Source organism: Herpailurus yagouaroundi, unplaced genomic scaffold (assembly GCF_014898765.1).
Source record: "Herpailurus yagouaroundi ecotype Mexico unplaced genomic scaffold, PumYag 215, whole genome shotgun sequence".
Taxonomy (NCBI): Eukaryota; Metazoa; Chordata; class Mammalia; order Carnivora; family Felidae; genus Herpailurus; species Herpailurus yagouaroundi.
The window spans coordinates 75,991-90,453 of record NW_024412446.1 but is presented as its reverse complement, the minus strand read 5'-3'; the positions used below and the strand labels follow the sequence as shown (position 1 = coordinate 90,453).

At 47.3% G+C, this 14,463-nt stretch overlaps 1 protein-coding gene across 6 annotated transcripts in view; it reads left to right on the top strand.

Moving 5' to 3' along the window:
- Nucleotides 1-14,463, top strand: part of MYO19 (myosin XIX) — a 32,151-nt gene that overhangs the window by 3,868 nt on the left and 13,820 nt on the right. For 2 of the 6 annotated variants that reach the window (XM_040455103.1, XM_040455099.1), the window contains exons 4-13: nucleotides 2,567-2,705; nucleotides 3,158-3,306; nucleotides 5,063-5,176; nucleotides 9,513-9,645; nucleotides 10,322-10,391; nucleotides 10,946-11,048; nucleotides 11,696-11,792; nucleotides 11,934-12,010; nucleotides 13,697-13,844; nucleotides 14,206-14,377. In XM_040455103.1, the coding sequence (XP_040311037.1) occupies nucleotides 2,567-2,705; nucleotides 3,158-3,306; nucleotides 5,063-5,176; nucleotides 9,513-9,645; nucleotides 10,322-10,391; nucleotides 10,946-11,048; nucleotides 11,696-11,792; nucleotides 11,934-12,010; nucleotides 13,697-13,844; nucleotides 14,206-14,377 (1,202 nt within the window). Of the gene's footprint in view, nucleotides 1-2,554; nucleotides 2,706-3,157; nucleotides 3,307-5,062; nucleotides 5,177-9,495; nucleotides 9,646-10,321; nucleotides 10,392-10,945; nucleotides 11,049-11,695; nucleotides 11,793-11,933; nucleotides 12,011-13,696; nucleotides 13,845-14,205; nucleotides 14,378-14,463 lie in introns of those variants that run through there. The other 4 variants (XM_040455101.1, XM_040455102.1, XM_040455100.1 and 1 more) reach the window with 4 other exon arrangements.

Sequence of the window (14,463 nt, the reverse complement as noted above, 5' to 3'; positions counted from 1 at the left end):
AGCCCTTGCTATGTAGTGGATAGTATGCTAAGCATCTTACATGTATAATTTTGTTTAGTCCTCAAACAAGTTACAATGTTATATGTACAGTGCTACTGTATCCCCATTTTGGAGATAAGGCTCAGAGAGGTTAACTGACTTATTCAAGGTCACATTCACTATAAGCGGTGTAGAAAATATAAGCAAAAAGAACATTAAATTTTAATTGGGGTGGCTGGGTGACTCAGTTGGTTAAGTGTCCAACTTCTGATTTCGGCTCAGGTCGTAATCTCATAGTTCATGGGTTCAAGCCCCGCATTGGGCTTCATTTCGCACTGACAGTGCAGAGCCTGCTTGGGAGTCTCTCTGTGCCCCTTCCCCACTCATGCATGCATGTGCTCTTGCTCTCTCGCTCTCTAAATAAACCTTAAGATTACCCATAATTTTACTACCCAGAGATAACATTTTAGAAAATATCCTGTATTTTTTCCCTAAATATATATATTTATTTATTTTTTTTTAATTTTTTTTTCAACGTTTATTTATTTTGGGGACAGAGAGAGACAGAGCATGAACGGGCGAGGGGCAGAGAGAGAGGGAGACACAGAATCGGAAACAGGCTCCAGGCTCTGAGCCATCAGCCCAGAGCCTGACGCGGGGCTCGAACCCACGGACCGCGAGATCGTGACCTGGATGAAGTCGGACGCTTAACCGACTGCGCCACCCAGGCGCCCCAAATATATATATTTAAAACATCTGAAGCTATCATACTTTTTTGTAACCTATTTTACTTCATTGTAAGGATTTACTATAAATTGTCTACCATTTGGTCATTTGGGTTGTTTTCAGTTTGCTTTACAATTAGAAATAGCTGAATATATACTGAATCTTCTTATGGCCTTTACATAGGACCGTTTTCTAAAAGCAGAATTGCAGGCTTAAGAGGCATGTGTAGTTTTTAGGCCTTGACATATTATTGCCTAATTAAAGAAGAGCTGCTTTTAAAAGAATAATAATAGCTAACTTTTGGGGCATATGCCAGGTGCCTTCTCTAAATCTTGATGTGCTTATTAGTGTCTGAGTTAGGTGCTACCACCATTCCCATTTTACAGATGAGGAAAATTGAGGGACAGAGAGATTAAGGAACTTACATAACATTGTACAACTAGGCAGTGGTAGAATCTGGATTCAAATCCAGGCAATCTAGCTTTCAGGTCCAGGCTCTTGACCATTATACTTAGCTACTTCCTTGGTTGGATTAGAGCTGATCATAAATGATGGCTCAGATTGTGATTTTTACCCGTCTAGAACAGAGGGATTTGCATGGATCCAGCCATGCTCTGACCTCAGCATTTATCCTGGAGGCCAAGAGGCCTGGAGGCCACAATCTACTTTGTGGATTATGGTGGGCCCAAATTCAGAAAACAGGCAATATCTTTGGAAGGAAACTTGTTGCTGGGCCTCTCAGATGACACTTGCCACCTTGGCTAGAGGGGGTTGAACTTTTAATGTTCACTAACCTCATTGGAAACCTACACAGGTCATATCATGTACTCCTTTCTCCAAAAGCAGATTTCAGCCAGGTGCTACTAACTTATGTTCTCCACCCCATCTTTCCTGCAGTCTTCAGAGAGAGAGGAGGAGAAATGGGACCATGAGAGGAAAATGGAAAGAGAAAACATGTGGAAAGTGTAGGCATAAAGGATGAGCAAGGGTGAAGGAGAAAGGGCCTTTTCCTGTTGGTACCTATTCTTAACCTCATCCAGCTTCCAAGCCAGTCTCTCTCTCAAAAAGACCTAGGGCAGAGGAAACTAATTAAATAGCCAGGCTAAATTTAAGCCCCAACAGCCAGGTGATGAAGGTGTGGGGCTACCTCACAGCTGATTTTTTATCACAAGCTAAATGGTCTCTTTCAAAAAAGGCCCAAACCATGATTCCTTTTTTGTGTGTCCCCCTACAGCAGCCCCCAACCTTGGGCCCCACCCCTGCCAGGCCTAGTAAGGCTGGTAGCTGGCCAGCCTGAAAGCTGGAGCTCATCCAGAGGAGAGGGGATAGAATTTATTCATTTATTGAGTACACACTATGTGCCAGGCACTAAATGCTTTGTGTATCTCTTCTTTTTTTAAATTATTATTATTTTTAGAGAGAGTGTGCAAGCTGGGGAAAGGGGCAGGGGGAGAGAGAATCCCAAGCAGGCTCCACGCTGTCAGCGCAGATCCCAACGCACAATCCTGGGATCATGACCTGAGGCAAAATTAAGAGTTGGACGCTCAACTGACTGAGCCACCCAGGTGCCCCTATCTCTTCCTATTTTTCTGTCCAGTAGCCCTGTGAGTGAAGTGGTTTTATTTTCTTTTATTTACAAATGAAGAAGCTGTGGCTCAGTGAAGTTAAGTAGCTTACCCAGGTTCATAGGCTTAGTAAGTGGCAGACCTGAAATATGAACCCCAGCCAGCCTATGTTATTAGTGTCTGAGGTAGTAGAACTAGAAGCCTGTTCTCTTGCTGCTATATAGGCCCCTACCCCTACATTGCTGCCAGCTGGTCTCAGTCCCAGCTTTCATGGCCCTCTTCTCATGGCCTCTCAGGTTAATGGCCACAGGTCAGGCTCTGATGCCCAAGGAGGAAAATCCCTCAGAGAAGACCTACAGGAGTTCCTGGGCGGGGAGGCCCTGTTGCACGAGCTGGATGACCTCACCAAGGTGAATCCTGTGACGCTGGAGACAGGTATGGGCCTCCCTGTCCTTAAGAGTGCCATCTCTAAGGGGTGCCTGGCTGACTCAGTCAGTGGAGCATATGACTCTTGATGTTAAGCCCCATGTTGGGCGTAGAGATTATTTAAAAATAAAATCTTAAAAAAAAAAAAAAAGTGCCCTCTCCAAGAGGGTGGAGATGTGATGTGGGGATTCAGCCAGCTTCCCCTGGTCAGAACAAGGCAGGACTCCTGACCTGGAGCCAAATGGGCTGCTCCAGACCTCTGTCTGGCAGCTGCACCCAGGCTCCCCAGGGCAGACTTTGCTCCGGATTTGGGTCTCATCTTAATTAGATCTTGGACCTATTCATCAGGGAGCTGCTGGGATCTAAAGGCACTTGGCTAATTGCAAAGGTAGCGCTGTTAGGCTAGTGTTTGTCTATGTTTGTATTTGAGCCACGGTTTGCTAAAGGTGCCTCTGCTTCAGTCCTGAGGTGTTTGCAGGCTCGGTACGCAGCGGACATGTTCTACACCAGTGCTGGCTGCACCTTGGTGGCTCTGAACCCCTTCAAGCCTGTCCCTCAGCTCTACTCACCAGCACTGATGAGAGAGTACCACGCTGCTCCTCAGCCCCAGGTAAGCCTCAGCCACTTCCTGGGCCTCAGGGCTCTGCCATGTCCCCCTGGGCCTCCTTATAGCATCTTCATCGTTATCCACCTATTCACCAGCCATGCAGTAGTTCAGAGTCTGCTGGTGCCATGGCCCTGCCCACCAGGAGATTGAATTTTGGACACGTGACAGTAGGTGCAAAGTGGGAGATAAATACTTGTTTAACTGAGTTTGGAACCTAAAATAAGGGTATGGGATAATAGATTTTTGTCTTATGTGTGACTTTATTAATAGGAAAGAATTTACAAAGGTATATTTGTGTATTTAATAAACCACATTTTTGAAAAGAAGAAAATTACATGTGATTAGGACTGCCCTAGAAAACTCTGCATGTGTTCCTCTTCGCTGAGAAAAATGAGAGGAGTAAATGCTGATGGGATGGAGGTGGTACAGGCAGGGAATTGGCTAGTTGGTGTTTAAGTGCATGATGTGTTCAGGGAGAGGCAAGAGCAAATGTGCTGGCAGGAGGGCTGCTGTCAAGGAGAGAAGTAGTAGATGAGATGGGAGATGAGATAAGAAGGGTCTGAAGCAGGCAGAGTGAATCTACAGTGCTTTGTCCCCAGGGACTGACTAGAGCTGGAGGAGTTAGGTTCAGGAAAGTAAAACAGGATATAGGGAGAACAGTTGGAAGCTTTTAACAGTTCAGGCAAGAGGTGGCAGGGGCAGGTGCAGAGGGATGGCACGGACACCATCCAGAATGGTGCCTTTTCCCTTCAGGAAGCTGTGGGTAGGTGGTAATTGCTAGGTGGGCAGTGGTGGGCTGGCTAGGCATCATGCAGATGGCATCACCCTCCTGAAGCTCGTGTGTGGTTAAGTGTCCAAGTGTGGTTAAGTGGACTCCTTGGGAAGTCTGCTCTGAGAGCCATATCTCACTGACTGACTCCTTCTTCAAAGGCAAAAGCCAAGTCATGGTTACCTATTTCCCCAGTGCCTGATTTAATGCCCAGCACATTGAGGATAATTAAATACCTGTTGATGGAAAGAACAGTGGCCTTGGAATTTAAATCACATGGTTGTACTTACTTGCTGAGAGACCTTGGAAAGGTTATTTAGCCCCTCCAAACCTCAGATTTCTCATTTATACAATAGGATTAGCTATGTAACTAATGCACAGATTTTTAAAAAAAATTTTTAATGCTTTTTTTCTTTTTGAGAGAGAGAGAGACAGAGAGAGAGAGAGAGAGAGAGAGAGAGAGATGAGTGCGATCAGGGGAGGGGCAGAGAAAGAGGGATACCCAGAATCCGAAGCAGGCTTCAGAGTGAGCTGACAGCACAGGGCATGACGTGAGGCTGGAGCCCATGAATTGCAGGCTCGTGACCTGAGCTGGGGTTGGATGCTTAACCGACTGAGCCATCCAGGTGCCCCTAATGCATAGATTTTTTAGGCAGTAACTTGTAGGAAAATTCTTTGCATGCTACAAAGTACAATAACATAGAATAATAAATAGCAGAAAAAGACTGTTAAGATAAGATGGGAGGACAGAGTGTTAAGGTCATAGACTGGTCAAGGCCAGCACTGCTTCCAGTCTGAGAGAAGATGGGTAATTATAGCCAGCATAGGGGTCCCATAGTTTGGTCTAACACTGTTACAGCCAGGAAGTTTTTCTAGAGGAAGCCTCCTTGTACTGCTGTTGGCAGCCTCCCCATTTCAGCCATCATTGGATCAGCCACTATTTGGAGACAGTCATTCCCTCATGTGACCTTTTACTCCTTGATGTTCTAGAAACTGAGGCCTCACATCTTTGCTGTGGGTGAACAGACCTATAGGAATGTCCAGAGCCTGATCGAACCAGTCAACCAGTCTATCATTGTCAGTGGAGAGAGTGGTGCTGGAAAGGTAAGGAGGGCCTCTTTCCCACCCTCTCAATTTCGTGACTGGTGGGGGTGGTAGAAAGGAAGGAGTAGAGTTGTTTGCTGCCTAGTCCAGATAGGCAGATAGTCTGGCTCAAACAGAAAGTCACTATGCAGCGGTGGGCAAGCACTGGGCAGGAAGTCAGGAGACAGGGTTCTAGTCCAGGCTCTTCCATGTAACCCTGGGTAAGATACTTTCTTTCTCAGTCTTCCTTTTCTTTCTTTTTTTTTTTTTTTTTAATTTTTTTTTTCAACATTTTTATTTATTTGTGGGACAGAGAGAGACAGAGCATGAACGGGGGAGGGGCAGAGAGAGAGGGAGACACAGAATCGGAAACAGGCTCCAGGCTCTGAGCCATCAGCCCAGAGCCTGACGCGGGACACGAACCCACGGACCGCGAGATCGTGACCTGGATGAAGTCGGACGCTTAACCGACTGCGCCACCCAGGCGCCCCTCAGTCTTCCTTTTCTTATCAAATGTCTCAGCCCTTGGGGTTCCTGGGTGTTTCAGTTGGTTATGCATCTGATTTCGGCTCAGGTTATGATCTCATGATTCGTGGGTCCAAGCCCCATGTTGGGCTCTGTGCTAATAGCTCAGAGCCTGGAACCTGCTTCAGATTCTGTGTCTCCCTCTCTCTCTCTCTCTCTCTCTCTCTCTCTCTCTGCCCCTCACCTGCTGGCACTCTGTCTCTCTCTCAAAAATAAATGTTAAATTACAAAACAAAAAAAAAAGTCTCAGCTCTGGGGCACCTGGGTGGCTCAGTTGGTTAAGCGTCTGCCTTCGGCTCAGGTCATGATCTCATGGTTTGTGAGTTCGAGCCCCACATTGGGCTCTCTGCTGTCCACACAGTGCCTGCTTTGGATTCTCTGTACCCCTCTCTCTCTGCCTCTCTCTCTCTCAAAAATAAATAAATAAAACTTCAAAAATGTTAAAAACAAAAAAAAGGTCTCCTCTCTGACACCATTGGAAACAGAGGTCAGCTATTGGGATTCCAGAATAGTGGTTAAGAGCACATTAGAAAGGAATTTAGCTTCTGCAAACCTCAGTTCTTTCACTTGTAAAATGATAAGGACAGGAGGACTAACACCTAACTCCTGGGACTCCAATGACAGTTAAATGAACAAGTGTACATAGGCACTTGGTGGCATGCTTGGCACATGGCAGAACTCCTCTAAAGTAGCTGGGGTGACTTGTGGGAAAGGGTTTATTGGAGGAGCCCACTTGCATCCTCGGGTCCCCCATGATGGCAAGGGCAGTGCATCAGGCCAGTTGTGGCGAAGGACAGAAGTATTTGATATGATCAACTGGCCCCCTAGGTGGCAGAACCACAAATGAGACAGAATGTTGCACGGGGATGGTTAAGGAGTTGCACAGCTGGTCAGAGGAGGCCAATGGGCCCGGCCTCACCACCTTCTTGCCAAGCCTCACCTAGCCACCCCACCCTTTCCACAATGCTTTTACCCTCACAAGAGATTCTTTTTTTTTTTTTTTTTTTTAAGTTTATTTTTGAGATAGAAAGCATGAACGGGGGTGGGGCAGAGAGGGAAAGAGAATTCATGCTGTCAGTACAGAGCCCAACACAGGGCTTGATCCCATGAACTGTGAGATGACCTGAGCTGAAATCAAGTTGGATGCTTAACCAACTGAGCCACCCAAGCATCCCCACAAAGAATTCTTTAGAACATAAACTGCTTCTGCCTATACTCACATATGAGAGAATTGCTGAGTACTGAGTACCTGGCAGCTTCTAGGCCGTGGGCTAGCCACTGAAGAGTGGCAGGGGGAGGAAAGAGATGGAAAATGCAAAATATAGCTTTTAGAGGGCTCAGTCCACTGGGAAAGATAGGCAAGGAAACAGGTGAAGACAGTAAGCCGCAGGGAAGGCAGCTTGGACTTGGATGTGGAGAGGATCTTTAAGAGCTCCACCAAGGTAGCCAGTACAATAGCTCATACCCAGCTCCTAGAGAAAGCTCATTGTCCTCCAGAGCAATTGTGGGGCGCTGAGGCTGTACCTGGCCTGAAACCCATGCAACCAAAGTACTGTAGCCCTTTATTGAGCAGCCACTATGTTCATGTGCTGGGTCTGTATGGTTTTTTTCATTTATTTTTAATAAGTAGTAGCATAGTTACATAGTTCAAAAATCAAGTGTACTGCAAGGCTTAACAAAGAAAAATAGCAACCCCACCCCATATCTCTCAAGACTATTCCCTCTCTCCAGAGGCAACTACTTTCACATCTTCTAGCAGTTTATTTGGGTGTTTGCATCTGTATTTCTAAACAATATGCTTATATTGTTAATTTTTCAGTTTTTGACCTTATCTGTTCACTTCCTACTATGATTAAGGTGCCTGGGTGGTTCAGTCGGTTAAGTATCCAACTTTGGCTTGGGTCATGATCTCATGGTTTGTGGGATCGAGCCCCACATTGGGCTCTGTGCTGACAGCCTGGAGCCCGCTTCGGATTCTGTGTCTCCCTCTCTCTCTGCCCCTCCCCTGTTTATACACTCTCTCTCTCTCAAAAATAAATAAACATGAAAAGAATTAAAAAAAAAAAAAAAAGACTTAGCCCTATTTCTCTGCCCCCAAATACATAAGTAATTATGTCATGATTTTATTTTTAATGTTTATTTATGTTTGAGAGAGACAGAGACAGAGACTGTGTGTGAGCAGGGGAGGGGCAGAGAGAGACGGAGACAGAATCTGAAGCAGGCTCCAGGCTCTGAGCTGTCAGCACAGAGCCCGATGCGGGGCTCAACCCAGGAACCATGAGATCACCACCTGAGCCAAAGTTGGATGCTCAACCGACTGAGCCACCCAGGCGCCTCTCATGATTTTTAATTAGTATGCAGTATTACAGCCATGTATGTATTGTTCACAGCAGAACCGTATAATATACTATCCTTTCTTATATAATTTTTACTTTCCCTCTACTTAATAATTGCCCTTTTTTTTTTCACTTGTTTAGTTTCTGTATACCTATTATTATTACTAAACTTGTCACCAAAGCTGGACTCACCTGATGGCAAGTATATCAGGTTTTTTTGTTTTGTTTTGTTTTTTGTCATGGGGGTATTCTTTTGGAGCTCCCAGATCTCCTGCTCCGACCTGGACTGGTGGGAGGCCTGGACTGCCAAGGGCTGTTGCCATGCAATTACTACCTGGGAGCTTCTCTGCCTCACTCTGGGGATTCCCTAGTTGCCCTCTGTCCTATGACAAACCCCCTTGCTGGAACCCATGTCTTCAACTTCTTTAACAGCCTTGTTTTTATGGAGCACATTCTTTAGTAGCTTCCTGAAAAAAGTGTGTGGAGGGCAAATTTTTGAGTTGCACATCTGAAAATGTTTATTTTGCCTCAAACTTGATATGTTGGCTGGATTATATAATTCCAGGTTGGAAATCATTTTCTTTCCAAATGTATAAGGTTTTTTTCTTCTATATTTTTTGAGTGTTGTGATAGAGAGTCCCAGTCCATAATGGTGATTTGTTTTTTCTTTCTAAAAGCCTTTAGAATCTTCATTTTTATCCATAGGTCTTAAAAACTCAGTCTTTATCTTGGTATGGTTTTTGTTTTTTGTTTTTCATTTATTGTGGTGGATATTTTGTGTGGGTCTTTTTAACCTGAAAACTCATGTTCTTTTCTTTGGGGAAATTTGTATTATGCTAATAATTTAATAATTTCCTCCCTCTGTTTTTTCTTTCTTTAACTTCTCTGTTAGTAGGATGTTTGAGTAATTGTTTAATAGTCTTATTTTTCTCACTTACTCTTCCATCTCTTAATATTTTGTTCTACCTTCTGGGAGCTATTCTCTACCTTACAGTTCATTTGAACTTTGCAATTGTGTTGAAAAAAGGTTAATTCTAACAGTTCTTTTTTTTTAAAATACCTTTTTTGTTTGTTTATTTTTGAGAGAGAGAGCTCACACTAGCACAAGTGGGGGAGGGGCAGTGAGAGAGGGCGACAGAATCTGAAGCAAGCTCCAGGCTCTGAGCTGTCAGTACAGAGCCGAATGCAGGACTCGAACTCACGAGCTATGAGATATGACCTGAGCCGAAGTCAGACGTTTAACTGACTGAGCCACCCAGGTGCCTCTTCCTTTATTTCTTAAAGGTGTCCTCTGGAACTAGAAGCAGCAGAAGTGAGCAACCCTCCCATTTCACAGATGGGTGAAGTGCCTTGTCCAAGGACATAGTTAAATTCACTATTCCCCCATTTGGTCAGCAACATGTCTAGTGGAGAAGAGGGCTCTAGTGGGCACTATATCCTGAGGTCTGGTGGGAGGGAACATGGACTCGTCTCCCACAGGGTTGTTTCTGCTGCAGACATGGACATCCCGCTGCCTGATGAAGTTCTACGCTGTGGTGGCTGCCTCACCCACATCTTTGGAGAGTCACAAAATTGCAGAGAGAATTGAACAGCGCATCTTAAACTCCAACCCTGTCATGGAAGCTTTTGGTGAGCTTGGTGTCCTGTGCATAGTACCTCGGTTCCATTTCTTTTGGGATTTGCCATCTCCCAGGGAGAGGGGTAGTGCTTTGAGAGGAGAGTGTATCACTCACTGCCTTGGACCCTCAACCTCCTTCCAGGTACCCTTGGCCTCCTTCCACTAGAGTCATCCCCTCCTCTAGCCTAGGTAGATGTAACAGTATGCTGGAGAGGACTTTGTGGCTCTCCTAGTTCAAATCCTGTTCTTACATACAGTTTCCTGATGCTTCAGGGAAGAAGGGGACTTGTCTAAGAATGCTCATCAGTTATTGTCCATGTTGGGACTTGAGCCTAGATGTGTCAGGCTGGGCCTACAGCTGCCCAGATGTAGGGTGGAGATAGGTTTGTTGTACCTAGATGTTACCTAACTCAGTAGTGACAGCTTGTTGATTTTGGTCCTTTCCCTTCAAAGAAGACAGTCCCCGACCACTGAGATTTGCTCATTCTAGTTCATTGCTAGGAAGTTCTAACTCTCCTGAAACACACTTGCTGAAGCCTGAGTGCCCATTCTCTAGTCCAGTCCCCTGTGACCTGGAAACCCACAAAGGGGCCTTCAGGTGACTTGCAGGTAGAGATGGCCCCCACCTTGGCCCATGAGGACCCTATAAACGTGGGGGAGTGTTATAAACATAGGTGTGATCTGTAGGGAATGCGTGCACACTGAGGAATAACAACAGCAGTCGCTTTGGGAAGTTCATCCAGCTACAGCTGAACAGGTAATGGCTGCTGCCACTCTGGCTGACGGGAGGACTGGGGTGGGGAGTTTGCAAGTGACGGGGGCAGTCTCCAGCCTGGGCTACACTTATGGGCAGAACCCTGCTCCTCTTGGCATGTAATGTTTGTGGGCTAAATGAGCCTGAGGGTGATCTTTGAACCTGGAGACTTCTAGCTACTCCAGCCTCAGGGACCCAGAGGCAGTATTCTTGTCATGGCCTGTGAGTTCCTCCCGGCTTCACCCTTGCTCGGGGGCTTTGAGTTAAACTACCACCTTTCTGGACTATACCCCTACACTTGAAACTGGGGCTTCTGTTCTTGGTTTGGGATGGGACAAAATGACATATAGAGGGCTTGGTCCTGTCCACTGAGCTGGTCGCAGGGGAAAGTTCCAGAACAGCTAAGGACCTGCTGAGTGGTCCTTGTCCTCAACACCCACTTTAAGTGAAAGAGCTTTGGGGGGAGTGGCTAGATTGCATTCTGGGACAAGATAGTACCTAATAAATGGCTATGGAATGAACAGACCACTAATGGGCTCTGGCCTGCTTATGCCCAGTGCCCAGCAGATGACTGGAGCTGCAGTCCAGACGTACCTCCTAGAGAAAACTCGAGTGACCTGCCAGGCCTCCAGTGAGAGGAACTTCCACATCTTCTACCAGGTTTGTGTCAGGCTGGGCCCACAGCTGCCCAGATGTAGAGTGGAGATGGGTCTGACTGTCCAAACCCTCCCCTCCACCCCCACTATGCTCCAGGCCTGCCTCATTACCTGGCTTTCAGTGATGCCGCCCCTTATTCCTGGATGTTTTATGCAACACTTCTGCCTCACGTTGGACCTCCACTCCCAGGATGGTTTTGACATGGAGATGCATTTGCTTTCTCTGTCAGACCAAAAGGTCCTTGAGACTGGGACTGTGTCACCCTCACCAAACTGAGGACTCCTAGAATGGCACCTAACTGTTTCCAACAGAATGAGGGCTTCCCTAGAACTGTGTCTGATGTGTCTTCCATCAGACTGGGGGTTCCCTAGAACATGGACAGTACCTCTCCCTGCTCTCAGATGGGGACTGGGGGCTCTCTAGACAGGAGTGCTTTCCTCATCAGACCACAGGCCTCAGCAGGCTTTTTTGCATCAGAGATATTTAGAATATTTACTGTGGCTTTTGCCCCTGGGCCTGCCCTGGGCTCTGTGCCCTGACGTCTCAGCTTTGTAATGTCGAAGCATTTCTCCTCATCACAACCCCAGGCTTATGCAGGCCTGGTCTTCCTCACACCCCCACCTCAGCCACCCTCCCACCCCTCCCCACAGATCTGTAAAGGAGCCAGCGTGGATGAGAGGCTCCAGTGGCACCTCCCCGAGGGAGCATCCTTCTCTTGGCTACCTAACCCAGAGAGGACCTTGGAAGGTAGGGGGAGTCTTGCCTAGCACCCTGGGCTAGCCCATCAGTACCCACTCACATTCTGCATAGGGCCTGCCTTCTTCACTCCTTGAAGCCCCTCTTGACCTCGGGTGCTGACACTGGGCTGTGATTTGGATTCTTTTTCAGAGGATTGTTTCCAGGTGACCAGAGAGGCCATGCTTCATTTGGGCATTGACATCCCCACTCAGAACAACATCTTTCAGGTGAGAAGAAAAGGCATACCTCTTACGTTTGGTAGATGTGATGGATGGGCAGCCCCTTTCATAGGCCCCTTCTCTGAACTCTGAGGATCTAGGACTTTAGGCCCCACTGTGTAATTTCTAAGGAGTCAACTGTCCTCTGTGCACCTGAGCCTGGACAGGGAGTCAGGGTGGACAGAGCATAGAGGACAGTGATCAAGTGCACAGTACTGTATTATAAAATCTAGCACAGTGGCCCGGGGGACAGGACGAGGTGCCTGGGTCAGTTATCACTGCAGTGATCAAAATAGAGAAGTGATGCCACCACATGTTCATCCAGTGTATTCAGATTTTAAAATCATCCTCATACCTCTTAGTTATTTGGTTTTTTTAACAGTCCTGTGTATATGGAGATTTTTCCCATTTTGTGCTTGAGAAAACTAGAGAGGTAAAGTAACCTCCCCAAGGTCAGACATCACCATAGGGCAGTTTGTACCAGGTATAGTAATTCTGACTTCTGCTTTCTTTCCCTTCTCTTGGATGGAGTGCTGACCCATGTGCCCTGGGCGCCTCTCATCCCACTAGTGGCCTCTCTTCTCCCTTCTGTCTTTACTGACTGGGCTCACTACCTCCCTCTGCCATCACCTCCTCACCCACCAGAGCAACAGGAGGGGGATACATAGGATAGGCTGGCAGCAGATACGGAGAAACCCCTGCAGGGAGATGGCAGTACAGTGGAAACTGACCTCTACCTCTGGATTGGGGCAGCTCAGGCAGGGAGGGGATCATGGCCAGTATGGGCACCATCAGGTTTGGCCACAGGGACAGCACATGGGAACAAGCCCAGGACAAGTGGACAACACCAGGGGTCTGGACAGGAGTGTTGGCTTGACAGTATCATGACCCTCTACCCATTGGGCACAGCAGTCTTCTTCCAAGGTAGATTGTGGCCTGAAAGCTGGTATCATGTGGAGATACCCTGCCTGGGACCAGACAGGCATGGTAGGAGAGGCTCTGCTCTCCCCATAAGAGTCTAAGGGTTTCCCAGCTGCTGGACATATGAGTCTCCTCTCTATAGCCCCTGGACACTCATCCTTATGGATCAGTGAGTGTACAGGCAAGGGAGCACCCACTATTAGGAGACCAAGATCACAGATCCTATCCTGGACTGTGCTGTCAGCTGCCTAGCAGTGCTGAGAAAGGACCAAAGGGAACCAGGGCCAAACCCCCACCAGCCACACAGAAAGAGCCTGGTCCACAAGTAACAGGAGTGGTGTTCTCACAGTTTGCTCCTGGAGGAGGGGAGGCACAAGGACAGACAGTGGGTGACATAGGAGCCCACTGGCTGCCCTGGGAGACATCTGAAGTCAGACTACATGGATTCTCATCCTGCCTTTCTCTTTTACCACGTCTGTTGCCTATAGGCTTGTGATTTAAAGATTTTATTTTTTTAAGTAATCTCTACACTCACCGTGGGGCTTGAATTTACAACCCCAAGATTAAGAGGCACATGCTCCTCTGAGCCAGCCAGAAATCCCTATAGGTTTGTAATTTAACATTTCCCTGTGTCATTTCTGTCATGGGCATCAATTGGGAATTTCTGTTACTATTTTGTCCTCATGATTATATTCATCAGGAGAGGGGCCTCTCCCAGGCTAGGCTTCAGCCCTTGAGAAGGTGCTCCTGTCATGTCGTCTCCTGTCTGCTCAGGTCCTGGCTGGACTGCTGCACCTCGGAAACATCTGGTTTGCTGACTCTAAGGATGAAGCCCAGTCCTGCCAGCTGATGGACGATGCCAAGTGTGAGAACAAGGATGGGGGTCTGTGTATCAGCTTTGGTCACACACCCGGGGAGCAGGGTATGCCCTGTCTGGAAAAGGGCCAACACTGGTGGGACCTGGTGGGAGGCCAGAGGGTGAAATTTGGAATGTGAGGATGCCCTTGATGAAACCATAGGTGTTACTACTTACCCCATCTCTGGTGAGGCAAACAGCATCATCTCTGTTTTACAGGTGAGAAAACAAGAGAGGGTTTATAAAGTGATTTGCCCCACATATGGCAGTGTGGACCGGGACATATAAGTCCTGGGTTCAAGTCCAGTCTCTGCTTTGGGCAAGTCTCCTCATGCACCAGAACCTAGGTTTATTCTGTCCAGTTGGGTGACTTCACAGTGTCTTGTAAAGAGGCCTTTTTGGATGGAGGGTGATTTGTCCCTCTCAGGCTCTATCAGGACATCAGCCTCACTGCTGCAGCTTCCAGAAGACCCACTGCTGGAGACACTGCAGATTAGAACCATCAGGGCAGGCAGGCAGCAGCAGGTATTCCAGAAGCCCTGCTCCCGAGCCGAGTGTGACACTCGCAGAGACTGTCTGGCCAAACTAGTCTACGCACGGTAAGCACTCTGGGCCCTGCCCTCCTTCCAAGTTGTCCCCCTCTCTGGAGTTGGATCAGACACCATCATGCAATAGGCCCAGGCCC